The sequence below is a fragment of the Mobula hypostoma genome, chromosome 14, assembly GCF_963921235.1.
Source record: "Mobula hypostoma chromosome 14, sMobHyp1.1, whole genome shotgun sequence".
NCBI lineage: Eukaryota > Metazoa > Chordata > Chondrichthyes > Myliobatiformes > Myliobatidae > Mobula > Mobula hypostoma.
Genome location: NC_086110.1, coordinates 34961163 through 34980378, shown reverse-complemented (window position 1 = coordinate 34980378; position 19216 = coordinate 34961163). Strand labels below are relative to the sequence as shown.

Here is a 19216-nt window from a genome sequence, read left to right as displayed (position 1 = left end):
CCTTCGCAGAAAGTAGAGAAGCTGCTGGGCTTTCTTTGCTATGGAGCTGGTGTTGAGGGACCAGGTGAGATCTACAGATCAGATGAATCACACATAAATAACATAAACATGAAGTATTGTACTGGAACAGATTAACTAATGACACTTTAAATATAATGAAGCAGGGAATTCAGAAGCCTGATGGCCTGGGGGGGAAGAAACTGTTTCTCATCCAGACTGTTCTTGTTTTTATGCATCATAGTCTCCTGCCTCATGGTAGAAAGTCAAAGGGGGATGTTGGATGAATGGGTAGGATACTTAATAATACTCAGGGCCCTGCATATGCTGTGCTCCTGATAATTATCCCCAGTGAATGGTCCCTTCAGCTGTTCTCACAGGCCTTTGTATGGACTTCTGGCCCAATGCTCGACTGCTCCCATACCAGATGGAGATGCAACTTATCAGGAGACTCTCAATTGTGCTCTTGTGAAATGCAGTTAAGATGGGACAGTTGGGGAGAGGAGCCTTGCTTGCTTCAATCTTCTTAGGAAGTGGAGGTACTGCTGTGCCTTCTTGTTCAGGGAGGTGATATTAAGGGACCAGGTGAAGTCAACCGTGATGTGAACTCTCAGGAACCTGGTGCACTTAACTCTCTATGGTGGACCCATGTATTCACATAGGGGGTTGGTTCGTCTGCATCTTCCTGAAGTCCACAATGATTTCCTTTGTCTTCTCTTTGTTCAGGCTTAGGTTGTTCTTCTCACACCAATCCACCAGCCACTCCACTTCCTCTTTCCACCCCATCTTGATGACCACTGTTGTGTCATCCGCAAACTCGATGACACGGTTTGAGCTGGATCCTGCGACACAGTCATGCGTCAGCAGTGAGCTGAGCACACAGCCTTGGGGAGCGCCAGTGCTCAGCATAATGGGACTAGAGACATTACTTCCCATGGACTGGCTAGCCTTTCTGTTAAGAAGTCCAGTATTCAATTGCAGAGGAAGGTGTTGAGACCCAGCAAGGACAGTTTCCCACCAGTTTCTGGGGAATGATGGTGTTGAATGTTGAACTGAAGTCTATAAACCTGGCATATGAGACGCCATTTTCCAGTTGGGACAGAACAGAGTGGAGGGCAGAGGCTATTGCATCGTCAGGGAATCGATTTGAGTGATAAGCAAACTGGAAAGGGTCCAGTATAGCCGGGAGAAAGGCTTTAATGTGCTCCATGACCAACAGCTCAAAGCATTTCAAAATGGTTGACGTTAATGCCACCGATGAAAGTCATTTAGACAGGTTACTGTTGCCTTCTTTGGCACTGGAATGATGGTTGCTGCTTTGAAAACCCATTAAATCTTTCGGCAGGATTGGAGAAAAAAATGCATCGTGTAAACAAAAAGTTTCTCTTGTTCTGTCTTTTTCTGGTGTTCGCACAGCTGATGGTCTTACTTTAAAAACCCTTTATATTGTTATTTCATACTCGTTATTTATTACTATTTATATTTGCATTTTCACAGTTTGTTTTTCATTGATCCTGTTTACATTTACTGTTCTATAGTTTAGCTAAGTATGCCTGCAGGTAAAGTAATCTCAGGGTTGTATGTGGTGACATATATGTACTCTGATAATAAATTTTACATTGTACTTTGTTTTAACAGGAACTGCCATACATACCGTAGCCTATTGCCAACAGGAATGAGATAAACAATAAACATTAGGGCACATCACCCACTTTATCTTCACCCCAAAGTGCATACCATCCTGACTTGGAAATATATTGCAGTTCCTTCATTGTCGCTGACTTAAGTCCTAGAACTCCTGCCTTATAGCATTGTGGAATATGTCCTCTGGAAGAACTCTGTTTAAAATATGGCCAACCACAATTTGTACAAGAGAAATTAAAGTTGGATTAGAGTTGGAGAATATATGTTTACTTGTGGTGTCTTGATCTCTCTCCCACCCACTAAATAGTTGTTCATTTAAATACATGTACAACATCCCTCTATCCTGAAGTGCCTAGAGTATCGTGTGAGTGACCAAATCATGCTCAATTTAGCCAGCTGTCCGTAGTCACGACACCATATTTTCCCTAGCTTTCAATAATCTCTCATGAATGCATACAGTATGTCCAATAGTTTGCCTATTCTAATCCCACACTCTGAAGCAGTAACCTGACCTCATTAGGCAAATCATTCACCCCTTCATCCTTGGGTTCTCCTGATGATTCGTAATGGAAGCCAAAACCTTGACTGTTGTCCAAGTCACCAAGACAATGTTAGAGCTCTTAAGTGTCTCTGATATATGAAGGTTGAGATGTTCCCTAATGGTGGTATTCAAAATTACAGGTCTTGGTTTCAACATAAGGAATCACGTAATTCAGATGGAGATTTGAAAAGAAATTCTTCACTCAGTGGTTCATGACTCTTTAGAAATTTGTTTTCCAGCAAGCTGTAGATGTGTAGTAATTGAAAATTTAGTCAAGTTGGAAATTGAGAGATATTTAATCTATAAGAGAGTGAATGAGTCTGAGGTGAGTGCAGGAAAGCGATATAAAGAGCAGGTTTGGAACACCTACTTCAAGTACCAAGTTCTTATTGAATAATAGAGCAGACCATTGGCCCCCTCCTTCTCATGTCACTCATGCCTTTATTAAATATAGTCATCATACAGTTGTTAGTTATACTGGTGTTTCCTATTGCTGGCTCCAAGATGCCAAAGGGTTTGGATGTTATTACATTGAAAACGCTTTCATTGAACTCTCCATGCTTTTATTAAAAACTTCATATATCTTTATTCTCAAAATTATGTCAAATTTGAATTTCAAATTCTAATTGCTTTAAGAAGAGTCTCTTTTAGTCAACTTGCTGTTGCATTTTCTATAATATATACTTCATTAACTATTATTATTAATTTTATTAATGTTTCTTTTCTAGTTGTTTGATGGCATTGAATGTGAATTTCCTCTGTTTTACATTTATTTGGCAATTGATGGTAAGTAAAATGTACAAATTGCTTGATTTGTAAAGTAATTCTATTTCAGATATATTGATTAGCGTTATTTCTGGGTTCATTTTGAATTGGAGGCAAATATTATTTACATCAAATTACCTGGCTAGTTTTCAAAGTTGCTGAGTTCAATTTATTATTCAGTGATAAAATTATTCTCATGGTGCGTGATATTTATCCTCTCAGAAATCAATTTATTCAAAGTGGATTGAAAGGCAGAATGAGAATAGAGTTAATAAAGAGAAAGTGCTGATAACTCGAAGGCACAGATATACCATGATTAGCCTAAAAAACACCAAATTAAATTGAAAAAGAGCATTACTACACTGTACCAGGTGAGCATATAGAATGCATCACCTCATACGATAATAGTATTTAATAGTATTTAATATTAACTTTGAAAAGAAAGTAGGTTAACTGAATCACTCTTCCAAAAAAAATCAGCACAATAACTACTAGGGTATCATTCTGAAGTGTAATATTCTATTATCCTCAGGTTCACTGAATTTAATTGGTTGCACTGCAATCACCTTGAAAGGAGAGTGAATTTCTGTTATTAAATTACCTGACAGGTTCCATTACGTCAAGATGGTGTTTATTTTCTTGTCTGTGCTGGAAGGGGCACCTCACTTCTTAGTTTACTGCTAACGAAACATCATACACCTCATATTTTTGTGGGAAAAGAAGAATTCCCTACCATTTCTCTTTTTAAAAAAACCTTGTACATAGCTGTCATTATGTATTACAATATAAGTATTTGGTTATTAAGGTATTTAAGCTACTGCAGTTTGTGGTGTTAGTAAATCAGTGGCATAACTTTGGACTGACCGTGAAATCAGATTTAAACTTGGAAATTTCTAGTCTCACAATTCCCCTGATTTATTGATGTCTGCAACTCATCTGGTTTAGACAAAATTAAATCCCACCCCATTACCTGATGTTGATTCTTTATCCTTAATGATCAAAAAACTAGTTAGTGAAATACAGTGGAAAACTTTGAATGCAGTGAAAAGCTTGCCTTGCCTACTGTTCATACAGATCAAATCATTACACAGTGCCTTGAGGTAGAAAAAAGTAAAACAATAACAGTTTAAAATAAAGTGTAGCAGTTCATTGGTGTGTTACTCAAAGCACTTCTGCAGGAACAAGCAGTGGAATCAATCTGAAGAGAGGTCATTTATATGTTTGTAAATATTATTATATAGAGAGAGATGGTTCTGCTGTGATAGGAACCTGATGTAAGAATGTACACTTACAGGTTCAGTTGCAGCATAGAATCAGCACTGGGTAGGTGTGGAGAGGCTGCCTGTTAAGTAGGTGTGGGTCAGGCTGTGGCAAGTGATGCTTCTACTTAGCAACAAGATTTACTTATTTAGAGATACAGCATGGAACAGGTCCTTCAGGCCCAATGAGCCACACTGCTCAACCACCTATCTGCTTAACCGTAGCCCAATCACAGTTCAACTTACAGCGACCGATTAGCCTACTAGCTGGTACATCTTTGGAATGTGGGAGGAAACCAGAGCACCCAAAGGAGGGACTCACACTCACAGGAGGGACATACAAGCTCCTTACAGTTAGTGTCAGAATTGAATTTGAAATTCCTCTCTGAGCTGAAATAGTGTTGCGCTAGCCACTTTAGCACCAAAGATGTGGGGCTTGGAGCTGCGTCTTGGCCAGCGCAACAAGTGTGGATCATTGCTAGAGATTGGCAGTGACTGCTCCATGAGCTGACTGTTGGCATGATCCTCTAGTCTCTCTCATCACTTACTGTTCTACCTGCACCCCCTCAGCACCTCATTCCCTCCCTTTTCTTTGGATGCACATCTCTCCCTGTCCTATTGAGTCTGTTAACATAGAGAAATGCCTGGACTGCAACTGGGAAAACACACTATAAAGTAATACTTGGGGGGGGGGGTGGGGGGAGAGAAATAATTGGAAGTAATCATTAGTCTAATATGTGTCAGGAATAGGATGCCACCTAGGTTATAATGGAAGGTTGCGCTCGGACCCCACTTCATCCTTTCCCACAGAATGCTGCTCCATTAATCCTCCAATCTAAGCATTCATAGGTATGTAATCTTGTACTCTGTCTGCAGGTTGCCACGTCAGCAGCTCGGTACTAACACCATTCCTTTTTATTGCCGCCTGTTACTCGGACAAGAACCTGGTACAAAGCCAACAACAAGTTGCTCTGCAGCTCAGTGTGGCAAGGCTGCCTTTGAGGGCTGCTGTTGGGCGGGCTGTGACATGATTCTCAGGGCTGCCCTGCCGTCAGTGCAGTGATCCGGAGTCATTACTGGGGACTGGTGGCATCTGTTCCGTATATTAGCAGGCTGCCAGGATCCTACAGTGTCTCTCATCATCACTTGTACCTGCACTTCTTTTGTAGCTTTCGGACTCAAAAATAAACAACGTGCTGTTTTGAACTAGAGGGCTAAATTTTCATAGCTGAGTACTCTTGATTTCCCACATACCTGGGCATTTTGGATATGAACGTTTCATTGAAATGACAAGATGGTGGAAATGAACTTCTACCACACAAGAAACAGAGTTGGCAAGTATCCTCAGGAATTTTATTTTTTGTCTGTATAGACCATGTTAGAGATGTCAACCATGTTACAGTTAAGTACCCCTTATCCACAATTTAAAAATCCGAAGACCTCCGAAACCCCTGAAATTTATTTTGAGCACTGACTTGATGTCACAATGGAAAATTCCACAAGGCACTTGGAAGGTTCCCAGGTGATGTGCATACCACAGCCAATTCTGCGATGTGACCTCACGTATGTAATGAACATAAGTTAATGAAAAATAGAAAAACATTGCATAAGGCAAGAAATAAAAATCTCGATCATCTGTTGAAAGAGCAGATTTGTCAGCGTCAGGGTGAACATATGCCGCTTACTGGTGTGTTGATCATAAAGCAACCAAATATCCATCATGACAAACTGACAATTGAAGGTAATTGAATATTCATTAGGCTGGTGGCAGATATTTAAATAAAGGCACAGTATTAAATTTGTAAAGATTTGTGGTGTTAAAGTATCTGCTGATCACAAAGCAGCAGGAAAATTCATTCATGTGTTTGCCAAAATCGGCGCTGATGAAAATCGAACACGCTCAATGGCTGCATCAGTACTTCTGTGTGATGAGGTAGTATAAGACAAAGACTGCTTACTGGTAGCACATAAAATTCAGTAGGAAATTACGGCGATCCCAAGCTATCTCATTATGTATTCCAAAATCTGAAGCTCTTCCGGCCCCAGGCATTTTGGATAAGGTGTACTCAACATTTGTACAGTGTTATGCCCAAAACCTGCAGAACAGGCAAGCCATGACATTAGTTGTTATTGAACTCTGATTTGACACCAGTCTTGTCATCTTGGAACTCAGCTAATTCCCTCTATTAATTTTGCATGGTTAAACATTGCAAAAAGCACGCCTGACCACCTAAAACCGTTTAAAGGGATAATTATAAAAATAGAAAATTGTATAAACCCTTTCACAGTTCTTGATGCACCTGTGAAGAGAGAAACAGTTAATATTTTATGGTTTTCTTCCCTAAAAGTTATCACATATCAAGTAAAACCCTGGCATCATGCAATACAATTTCTATCACCATTGTGTCTTTATTGATCTGTGTGACATTTCTGTGAAATTTCTCTACCACAATGATGAAATTTTATGCTATCATAAAATTACTAAAATTTGAGTAATCTCACTGTGCTACATGGTAAGTAATAGGGGACTTGTTATCTTTCCACATTATCTGTACTATGGTGAACTATATTTAACAGATGTAGTTGCCACAACTAATGTTTATATTTATGAATGTATAAAATTTCTATAAATGCAGTTTGCAATATATTGTAATATTATAAATAGTAAATATTACAAGAAAATGGCCTAGAAATTGGACCAAGCAGTTTCTGCTGTATTCACTTAATGCCAATGTTATTTCCAAAGTCATCAATACATTGCCAGTATAAATTAGATCAAATTACTGCTACTAATGATCCTTGTTATTATCTCACATTTCAATAAGGAGCAGAAAAACATGATTTAAAATATATTCCTTGTGATTCCATTTGTGCATGTAGAAGATTATTATAATATTTATTATTATAATATCTAATGCTGGCAGGTCTTGGTACAGAATAATGTAAACTGATAGTGCAGTTCATTTATTACTTGATATATGAAGACAATGGTGCAACTAATTGCAGGGACATGTTTCTCTGAGGCACTTTCAGCACACTCAGTGCTCAGGTGGGTCTTGGTCCATTACCTGCCTTCACGTCCCACTCTCCCTCCCTTTCTAATGTTTGAATTCAGTGCTTAACTGATTGACTCACAGCACTCACCACATTAATGATTTCTTAAAATGTTAGTCCACTAAAATTTAAGGGTAAATTCAACTTAGAGGCAAATATGAGATTTTTGAAAAATAGTTTTTAAAATGTAATAATGGCTTGGGGCTTTTTTTAGGTGTATTTAGAGGAAAACCTGATGAAGTGAAAAAATACATGAAGCTCCTTGAGCCATTGCTGCATCAATCATATGAAGGTAAAGGAAATTCTCATGATTATACTGAAGCAAGATACAGTTCTTTGTTATAGACCTGTAATTTTCAGGCATATTTACTGTGGCAATTCTGCAAAATTTTGAGCCAATATATTTATTGCATTACTTTATAAGTAAGTCATTAGTTATATTTGTAATCCGTGAATTTAGGAGTTCATTCAAAATATCAATTTGTGTACTGCAGGATCGCGTTACATTGCAAAAACAGCTCATTTACAAGTCCAACCTAAAGCTGAGCATTCATCCTTGCAGCTTCATCTTCAACAAGTTGGGCAACTGATTTATAAATGGAATATGAACGCTGTGTGGTGGGGTGGGGAGCGGTGAGGTGCATTTTTAAAAATATGAGCCTAAAACCAATCAGCACAAATTGGAGTTCAGTAGAAAAGTGATAACCTAATAACAGGAATCTGATTTTGTTCAGTAGGGCCCGTAAAGCCAAATGGGGCTGCAAAGTCCACACGTTCCTTTTCGGGTCTTCCATACATCTAACCCACCAGCACATAAATATCCCTTAGCTTATGCAGTGCTATACAGTGGTATGCAACATATGTTTGGACATAACTTCTGTGGTTTTGATGGTCTATTCATAACATTGACTAGAAATTTAACTGGTAACCAGTATTTCAGGTTGTACACTATACATTCTCTAATAATAAATGGAACCATTTGAACCATTTGGTCAGACGTATAAACTGGCAATAAGACCAGGTCAGGTACACATTATAATAATTCCACTCCTGACAACGGTACCCTACCCCCCACCCCCCGCCCCTACTCCTGCCAAAACCTACTCATCATCTGTAAAACGCAATGTGACACATTGTAGGACTAAACAGCCACTGGAGTGGCATCATCTCTACAATTTATGCATCGTGACAGGAGTGTGCATCACTTGCAAACCACACTACAAGAGCTCACTTGGACCACTTTGAAAAGCAGCTGCCAAATCAAAGACTTTGACCGTGAACACCATTACTTGCTGGTTCCCCAGCAAGCTGAGATGCACCATCCTGATCAGGAAGTATATCACTATTCCATAATTGTCACTGTGTATAAGTCCTGAAAGCTGTTGCTGTTGAGCTCCTTCACCAGATTGCAGAAGGATGTTTCAGAGTCATCTTCTGCAGGGAAATTAAGAATTTACGGTAAGTACTGACCTTGCCAGTAATGCCCTCATCCTGTGAATAAATAGAAGAAAGCAAGATGGAGTTAGTGTTACCATAATGTTCTTTCAAAGATTTATCTTTTTGTAGCAATTTACTTGCATGACTAAGTTGTTCTATCGGAGGGAAAATGTCAAAGGAAAAATGTAGGCAAATGTTTAGGTTCCATTTACTAGCAGAACTAGGTTAAAGAGGCTTCCGAAGAAGCAAATGGAGTAAGACTGCTACTGTGGAGTTCAACTCTTTTTGTACAGCTTATGATTTGCTAAATTACCATTCCAAAAACCTAAACTTTCTGCCAGTGATTGTACTCTCAGTGAAGCATTCCATCTCACTAGGAGAAGAGTCTAAACAACCGTTCCTCTACTGTATTTATCAGAACCCAAGTCACGCTTAAATTTTGCTTGCTGGGAGAATTATGACATATAAGAAGTTGATTTGACAGTTCTGTGTTCCAGCTCATTTCTGCTAGGGCATTCATGTATCATGTTTCTCGTAGAGTACCCAGCAGGGTTATTCTGTACAACTCTTTCACAGTGGATGAAGAGAAACCAGCCACTGACTAATATGAAGCAATTAATACAGCATGTTTTAATTCTCCCGTGTACAGACTTGGCAGACGCATTATTTAGTAGTAAACTGGCTTAAAGCTGTGATAAAATTTCACACATTAATTTTTGACCAAGTGCCAGTGCAGTATTGAGGGTATTTCTCTGGAACTGTTGTGTGTGTTAGATAATCCCAAAGGACGACATGGTGAAAAGTGACACATATATAATTTGATGTCTTAAAAATGCTACATTTTTAATGTGAAGATCACATTTATCTTGAAGAGTTGTTTTCATTTTGGCAAAAGCTTTACAGATTATTGTAGGGCAAATATATTATTTCTTAATCAAGCTAATAATGCATTATTTGTCTAAATCTTTTGTCCCACAAGAAATTATTAATGAGTACAGTAATAAAAGTTGACTTTGATTCCTAGAACTTAATTTATTGAGAAAGCAATGTTCAAAATAAATTTAAGTTCAAGATAAATTTATTATCAATATACATATATGTCACCATATGCTACCCTGATGGTATTTGCAGTAAGTACGAAGAAACACAAAAGAATCAATGACAAGTTGCACACAAACAAAGACGGACAACTAAATTGCAAACAACAACAAATTGGGCAAATGTAAAACAGAAAAAAACAAAATAATAATAATAAATAATATTGAGAACAAGAATTGTAGTGTCTTTGCTAGTGAGTCCATCAGTTGTGGAATCAGTAATGGGTTGGGGTGAGTGAAGTTATCCACTTTGGTTCAGGAGCCTGGTAGTGTGGGGACCTAATACTTCTGCAGCTCCTTCCTGTTGGGAGCAGAGAAAAGAGAGCATGGCCTAGATGGTGGGGGTCTTTAATGATGAATGATTTGACAATGCTGTTTGTATATGCGTTCAGTGTGGGCATGTGGCCAAGTGGTTAAGGCATTCGACTAGCGACCTGAAGGTCATGAGTTCGAGCCCCAGCCGAGGTAGTGTGTTGTGTCCTTGAGCAAGGCATTTAACCACACAGTGCTCTGCGACAAGACTGGTGCCAAGCTGTATTGGCCCTTGCCCTTCCCTTGGACAACATCGGTGGCGTGGAGAGGGGAGACTTGCAGCATGGGCAACTGCCAGTCTTCCATAAAACCTTGCCCAGGCCTGCGCCCTGGAGAGAGAAGACTTTCCAGGTGCAGATCCATGTTCTCGCAAGACTAATGGATGCCAGTGATTTGGACAGCTTTATCTGTGATGGACTGGGCTGTATCCACTACTTTTTGTAATCTTGATGGAAAATGATATTGATTTATTAAATCCTTCTGTCACTTTATGGGGATCCAGTTTCTTGCTGTTAGATCTATCTTGCCCCTCGTAATCTGGTATACTACTATATCACATTCTGAACTTTTACCCTGTCATTCCATGCTGTTTACTCAGTTAACAGTTGTTTCCCGGTCTTGCCCTTATAAACGGTTATATTTGGGCTAGCATACGGTCTATTGAATTTTACTGCTATGGCTAAGCAAAGGGAAGAATAGTATTTGGTAATGTCAATTAAAATGCCTAATTTGGAACATGATGAGGAAAGAGCTTCCTGTCTCGCTGTCAAATGGGCAAGTTGGAAATAATGGTTTATATTCCAGAAAATAACTCATGCTTTGTATGCAATTGAATGGTAAATAATACCACTTTTTGAAAGTGGAAAATGCATATAAAATGTTTTCTTGTATGATGTTTGAGATACATTTCAATTAAAATATTTATTTGAAATCACCCGGCTACTTTTCCCTTATCCACACAGGCATCAATACTTTTACCAGTTCCCTACAATAGAAAAATGAGAGCATACTAATTACCATGGGTTGGGTTGTCTTGTCCTCTTGCACGATGCGTGAAGTCTGGGAAACTCCCAGGGTCCCTGATGACTACATCTGTGAGAAGAGCATCTGGCTGCAGCTCCTTATGGACCATGTTAGGGAATGGACCAAAATAAACTACAGATCATTCAGGAGAATGAAGAGTCGATAGGAGCAACAGGGAGGCAGTCACACCTACGTTGCAGGAGGCAGGTAGCTGGGTGACTATCAGGACAGGGAAGGGAAGTAGGCAGACATTGTAGAGTCTGTGGCCATTCCCCCCAATAACAAATATACTCCTTTGGATAATTTTGTGGGGGGGGGTGGTAACCTACTGGGGGAAAACTCAGCATCTGGTACTGAGTCTGACTCCATGGCTCAGAAAGGAAGGGGGGTGGGAGAAGAGCAAATAGTGTTGACAGAGAATTCAGTAGTTAGGGGAACAGACAGAAATTATGTGGCTGTGAAAGAGACCCCCAGACGCCCGGGGCAGGGTTGGCTTAGATCAGATCCATATATCCCAAAAGGTTGCTGTACATGTTGAAAGGTTGGTTAAGAAGATGTGTGGTATGCTGGCCTTCATTAGTTGGGGGATTGAATTCAAGAGTCACAAGGTAATGTTGCAGCTCTTATATAAAAAGTACCTGGTTTAACCACACTTGGCCTGTTGTGTTCAGTGCTGGTCACCTCATTATTGGAAGGATGTGGAAGCATTAGAAAGAGTGCAGAAGAGATTTTATCACGTTGCTGCCTGGATGAAAGAGCACGACTTATAAGGAAAGATTATGCGAACTAGAGCTTTTTCCATTGGAATGAAGGAGAATGAGAAGTGACTTGATAGATGTTTTTAAGGTAATAAGAGACATAGATGGAGGGAACAGCCAGGGTGGCAATGACTAATATGAATAGACGTACTTTAAAGCAGATTGGAGGAAAGTATAGAGGGGATGTTGAGGTAGCTTTTTTATGTAGAGAGTTTTAAGAATATAAAATGCACAGCTGGGGGTAGTGCTAGAGCCAGATACATTAGAGACACTGAGAAGACTCTTGAATATATGGATGGAAGGAAAATGGAGGGCTATGTGCGAGGAAAGGTTTAGATTGATCTCGGAGTAGGTTAAAGGTTCAGCACAATATCGTGGACTGGAGGGCTTGTACTGTGCTATACTGTTCTACATATTTCCACACTTGCAGGACCCAGTCAGTTTGGATTGGCAATGGCATCGCCACAATCACTATCAGCACAGATGCACCACAAGGCTGTGGCTCAGCCTCCTGCTGTACTCTTTTTATAGAATTGAAAATACACACGGACTAGGATGTTAACTGTCTAGTGCTATCATCAGTGGGATCATCAGTGAAATGCCACCTGTCCTCTGGAGTTTCGGCCCGCTTATGATCAAGACTCCCTCGAGGCGGTGGGCTAGCAGTGCTAAAGCACCACCTCCCACTGGTGAGCTTAAAAACTTGGCATCTGCCTCTATCAGAGTTGTTGGTCACTTCCATCCAACAGACAGTCTGCTGTTCAGGTGTCTAAGCAACTACTGAAGGGTTTACAAGATATGTGTACACTGTCTGACTATCTGCCCCTCTAGACATACCCATGCTGATCCTTTCTCTGCTGCCTCAGCTACAGCCCTGCTGGTTGACTTGATCTCTCTTCTAGTGAAGCCAAGGTAACACCGCCACTTCTGGAAAGTGAAGGCAAACTTATGACTGTGAGGCTAACCACAGCTCTAATACCAGTTGTAAGTTTGATGATGACACCACAGTCGTTGGCTGAATCAAAGATGGTGATGAATCAGCATATAGGAGGGAGATTAAAAATCTAGTTAAGTGTTGCCACAACAACACCTCACTCAATGTCAGCAAGACCAAGGAGTTGATAATTGACTTCAGGAGGAAGCAACGTAAGGTCCATGAGCCAGTCCTCATCGGGGGATCAGAAGTGGAGAGGGTCAACGACTTTATTTATGTATTGAGTTACAGCACAGCAATCCCCAATTTTAATCCTAGCCTAGTTACGCAACAATTAACCTCCCAATCGGTATGTCTTTGGACTGTGAGAGGAAACTTGAGCACCTGGAGGAAACCCATGCGGTCACAAGGAGAATATACTCCTTACAGGCAGCGGAAGGAAATGAACCTGGGTCATTGGTATTGTAAAGCAGTGGTCCTCAACCACTGGGCTGCAAAGCATTTGCTACTGGCTGCGAGGAAACAATATGATTTGGCGATATGAAACGATATGAGTCAGCTGCACCTTTCCTCATTCCCTGTCACGCACTGTTGAACTTGAACACCCCCTCACCCCCATTGGCCGGTCCGCAAGAATATTGTCAATATTAAACTGGTCCGCGGTGCAAAAAATGTTGAGGACCCCTGTTATAAAGTGTTATGCTACTGTATACCACGCCACCTTTAAATTCCTCAGGTGTTATCATTTCAGAGGATCTGTCCTGAATCCAGCACGCAAGTACCATTACGAAGAAAGCACACACCATCTCTACTTTCTTAAATGTTTGCAAAGATTCAGCATGTCATTTTAAATTTTTTAAAAAAAACTTCTATAGATATGCGGTGGGGACTATATTCTCTAGCTGCATCACGGTCTGGTATGTAAACACCAATACCCTTGTATGGAAAAACCTACGAAAAGTAGTGTATATAGCCCACTTCATCACAGGTGAAGCCCTTCCCATCATTGAGCACATCTGATGGAGCACTGTCTCAGGAAAGCAGCATCTATCATCAAGGACCTCACCTTGTAGGCCAAGCTCCCTTCTTGCTGCTGCCATCAGGAAGGAGGTACAGGAGCCTCAGGACCCACACCACCAGGTTCAGGAGCAATTATTATCCCTCATCCATCAAACTCATGAATCAGAGTGGATAACTTCACTGACCCTATCACTGAAATTGTTCCAACAATCTTATGGCTCACTTCATCTCATGTTCTCGATATTTTTTGCTAATTTATTTATTATTATTATTATTATTATTATTTTCTTTTTTTTGTATTTGCACTGTTTGTTGTTGTTTGCACATTGGTTGCTTGTCCATCCCGTTGGGTGCGTTCTTTCGTTGATTCTATTGTGTTTCTTCTATTTACTCTGAATGCCCGCAAGAAAATGAATCTCAGGAATGTATATGGTGGTAATGAATTTGCTTTGAACTTGGATGTTCTGTGGGAAAGAACTTTTATAAAATTGAATACCTGGCTCAAAATGGTGTTGATAGGAGGGTTTTGATCCATAGGGTACTTGCGTCAGCACCAATGCTGTTCTTTTCAGATGTTTTGAACTAGGGTCCTTGTAAACTGAGTACCTAGAGTAGTTTACAGGGCTTTGAAATAATGAGGATCATTGGGGATATGAATCAAGAAAGAATAAATTTAAAATTAGTAAGAGAAATATTAAAAGCTCACAACAGAGTATGGTTTGGGGTAATAAAAATAAGCAGAGAAAGTCAACAAGTGACGGTTTATCAATAACTAATATGGCATCAGGAAAAAGCAGAAAGCATCAAACTTCAAGGCACTGTGTGTGAATATACAAAGCATTTGCAACAAAATGAATGCATTAGTATAAATTTGATTAAAGAGCCATGGTTACAGGCTGGTGAGCTTCAAACAGTGAAATTCAGGAAAAAATAGAATTCAGTTAAATCTAAAGGCAATATATCTGTGCAAAGCAACAAAATGGATTAATTAATAACACTGAAAAAATAATTGTTTTAAAATCGTAACCATCACATAGAAAGGTACATAATGACATTGTCGTGAACGAAACACTCAATTTAGGTATATGACTTTTCAAAGAGAGAGGTTAGGGTGTGTACAGCTGTAAACATAGTTCTTTACATTTGTATGTAATGAAACAAACTAGGGAGCTTGCTCACGTGCAGTGAATCAAGATTAATGAAACCTCACTGAAAATGTGTCAAGGTAGAAAAATGCATTGAATTTTATACTGTGTTTGAAAGAGATATTGTTACATTCACAACTAGGATCTTAAATCTGAACAAAGCCAGCTCTGTAGGTGTAAGGGAGAAAATTGGCTAGGGTAGATCTGGGCACAAGGTTAAAAATTATGATTTTAGTTGAGTTTATGAAAGGCATTCAAAGATAGTTATAATTTACAAAAAAATATTTAATTTACGAAAAAAAGAAACGGTACAGAATAGTCTAATGGTTACTAATAAAATAAGTTAAATGTGGCATTAGTTAAAAGGAAGAAACAAATCGGATCAAGTTGTGTTGGAACTGGCCTGTGGTCTGGAGTTCCCACCAACTCTACCGACCAGCCATCACCTGGCCCAAATGTGGAGAGCTGAGTTCGCTAATCCTCCACATTTCGGAGCAAGGTCGTTGAATCAAGGTGATAACCAGAAAATTAACAGTAGAAACCCCTTGGGAATGGACCAGATGATCTTAGACCTATAAAAAATTATCAAAAACTAAAAAAAGTTAAAGTTAATTAAAAGCTTTATAAACTATTGGTTTAATGTATATTAAATTATTACTACAATGAAATAATCTTAAAAAAGGATTACAACTGATTAAAGAGATTATTTGCCTCCTCTGACTCCTAATCTAGAGGCCTGAAATCTCCACTGAAATCAGTTGAGTCTCCAATTCTGTGCCAGTTCCAGCTTGGTATAGGAACTTAATGCTGGAGGTGACATGGAATTGTTGAAATCTTAACAAAACTGGGTTTGAGAACTGGATTCCACAAGAAGGGCTGTCCATCCCTCATTAAACGAAAGACTAATGAATTTGTAAACTGTGTGGAAGTCTGAATATTACTAGCTTTTTCACCATATTTTCTATTCAGAAACAGAGTGAGCGAAAGTAAAACGTGAAAGTAAGTTAAAAGCAAAAACAACAATTGCTGGAAATCTGAAATAAAAACAGAAAATGATGGAAATACAAAAATTGTGGATTGCCAGCAGAGAGAAGGCATTAAGGCGAGTCCATTGCAGGTGGCCTGAAGGAGGAGACTTTTACTGAGAGAAATCAATGAGAACAGAAGAAGGAGGAAAAATTTATTTTGCAAAGTATTGCAGTTGCAGGAAATCTGAAGTAGAATTCTGGAAATACTCAGCATTGCAGTCAGCATCGGCATTGAAAGAAAAGCAGTTAATACTACAGATAGGTGATCTACAAGAACAGATACTGAAAAGGTTAGTTATCTGAAATTGTTGACTTCATTCTGCAGTCTTGAAGGTTGTCATCAGGAGATCAGAAGTTGTTCCTTGGGCTTGTGTTATACTGCTTTGGAGGAGCATAAGATGCCAAGCATTGAGAGACCAAGACTGAGTGGGAGGGGAAATTTATGTGACACGCAAATAGAAGCACGGGATCTGTATTTATCATTGCTGCGTTTATCAAAGAAAAATAACGTTAGAGTAGTGACATTTTGCTGCAGTTTCTCTTAAAGCACCCTCCTAGGATCGTTTTTCACTAATATCAGCCAGATCCAGTTTGAGGAAGTCATTCGATGCTGAAAGTTTTCTGCCAGCTGTTGCTGATTCAAAGGAAGTATCTGCATTACCAATCTCTATCACAGTAGCTGCTCCCTAAACAACTGAGAGTATAAACAAGCTTCGGAATCATGGCAGCTGGCAGGGTGGGGATTTTGGCTCCCCTCACCAGCCTACTTCTGCTAACATTCAATCCTTGAAGAACTCCAAACAGTCTGCTATTTCAAAGGGAGATCGGTGATGGCTTCTTTCTCTATTATGCAGTAGACACTGCACATTAGCCTGAGGGTTTCCTCGTCTTTCATATAAATCTCAGAAAGCAGCTGGCATATATAGAGCCTCTGGTTGGGTTCGGAAATCATGTGCTAATCAGCCAGCCTCTATACTCACCAAGATCTTCAACCTCTCACTCTAACAGTCTGTTGTCTCCATCTGCTTCAAAGAAACTTCCATCATCCCAGTCCCTTAGAAAGTAAAATGTCATCTTATACTTTAATCCACTGCAATCAGAATACAGGAAGATGATTTTCCAGAGGACACCATTCTTCTTGCACTACCATCACCTTGATAATCAGAATACATGCCAGGATATTATGCATTAATTACAGCTCAGCCTTCTGCACCATAATACCTAATATGCATATCATTAAGCTTTTGCAACCAGTTTCTTGGGACCTCATCTATTATTGGCTTCCGGATTTTCTAGCTGGCAGACCTCAGATGCTTAGAATTAGCTATAACATTTCATCTTCAGCGACTTTTAATACAGGTGCTCCCAGATTGTGTGCTCAGTCCCCTGCTCTACTCCATCTACACCCATGGCTGTGTAGCCAGATACAATATCAACTCAATGTTCCCATTCTCTGAGGAAACCACTGTTATAGGTCAGCTCAGCAGTTGTATTTATTATTACCATGTACTCTATTTATTCTTTGGCTTCACATAAGCAACAAGTTTTGTCAAACCTGGTATATATGGCAATAGAAGCAACACACATCAAAGTTGCTGGTGAACGCAGCAGGCCAAGCAGCATCTATAGGAAGAGGCGCAGTCGACGTTTCAGGCCGAGACCCTTCCTGACGAAGGGTCTCGGCCTGAAACGTCGACTGCGCCTCTTCCTATAGATGCTGCTTGGCCTGCTGCGTTCACCAGCAACTTTGATGTGTGTTGCTTGAATTTCCAGCATCTGCAGAATTCCTGTTGTTATATGGCAATAATTAATTTCACAGCTAGGATCACCCTTGTGAACTGAGCAGAAGTATTCTGCAAGGTTGCAATTCAATCTGCATTTAGTTTCTCCAATGTGGCAACCGAATTGTCAGTACCTAATGCAGTAAACTAGACTGGAAGAAGAGCACATGAATAGCTGCTTCATTTGAAAGGAGTGTTCAAATTGCTGGATGATGTAAAAGGGTGATATGAAAGAGGTGCTACATTGAAGCTCTGTTAGGTTCACAAGGATGAAAGGAGGGGAAGAGAGAAAACAGTGAATCATAAGCCTATTAGCCTGACATCTGTCATAGGGAAAATGCTACATCCTATTATTAGGGCATGGCATGATGGTATTTATAAAATCACAATAAGACTGGATAAATTAAACAGAGTCCTGAAAGTGAAATTATGTTTGACAAATCTTTTATCACCAGAAGCATGCAGAAAGGGAAATGGTAGTGAAAAATATTCAGTAAGGTATGAGTAGAGAGGTTATTGCTCGAAATTAGGAATGGGATTTCAGTAACATATTATCAACACTTCTTCCCCCTCCTTTCCAGTCCTGATGAAGCATCTGGGTTTAAAACTTTGGCTGTTTATCCCTCTCCAGATGCCTGCCTGATCTCCTGAGTCCCTTCACCATTTTGTGTGTACTACTCTGGATTTCCAGCATCTGCAGAATCCCTTGTGTTTATCACTATCATTTAGCACTGATTAATGTCCAAATTGTAGCAACTACACTAACTAGTTGAGTGTTGCAGGGAGCAGTGTTTGGACCTCAGGTATACACTGTATAATGTATATCATTGATTTAAAAGAGAGGGAATTTGATAGTTGTTTGAAGTTTAGAGGGAAAGTATATTCTTAAGCAAATGCCTCATGGTTATAAAGGACCAGAGATGAGATACATCGAGAAAAGGATGTGGAACACTGTATATCACATAGTGTTTTGGTAGGAAAAATAGAAAACCACCATGTATTTTAGATAGTGAGTAACAAGGAAATATTAGTATTCAGAGGAATCCGTGTGTCCTTGTGAAAGAATTACTGAAAGTTAGCATATAGATTCCATAAACAATTTGGGAAACATGGTATGCCATGCACTGGAATTGGAGTAGAACAATCTTGAGCCATTTGTTTTTATAAGACCGTGGATGTAAAGTATTTGATATTTGAGTAACATTGTAAATATATTTGTTGATTTTTGCATTCAGAACATTGTCCCTGTACCTAATAAGACCAAGGTAACATGTCTGAATGACTGGTGTCCTGTTGTGCTCACCTTCATAATAAACAAATGCTTTGAGAGGCTGGTCAAGGACTACATCTGCAATATGCTACCTCTCACACTGGACCCACTACAATTCCCCTACCGCCACAACCGATCAACAGATGAAGCA

The 19216-nt window shown here is 39.6% G+C and overlaps 1 protein-coding gene across 4 annotated transcripts in view; it reads left to right on the top strand.

The window, feature by feature from the left end:
• phkb (phosphorylase kinase, beta) overlaps positions 1-19216 on the top strand; it is a 281176-nt gene that overhangs the window by 101819 nt on the left and 160141 nt on the right. For all 4 annotated transcript variants that reach the window (XM_063066930.1, XM_063066928.1, XM_063066929.1 and 1 more), the window contains 2 exons: positions 2911-2968; positions 7475-7552. In XM_063066930.1, the coding sequence (XP_062923000.1) occupies positions 2911-2968; positions 7475-7552 (136 nt within the window). The remainder of the gene's footprint in view (positions 1-2910; positions 2969-7474; positions 7553-19216) is intronic.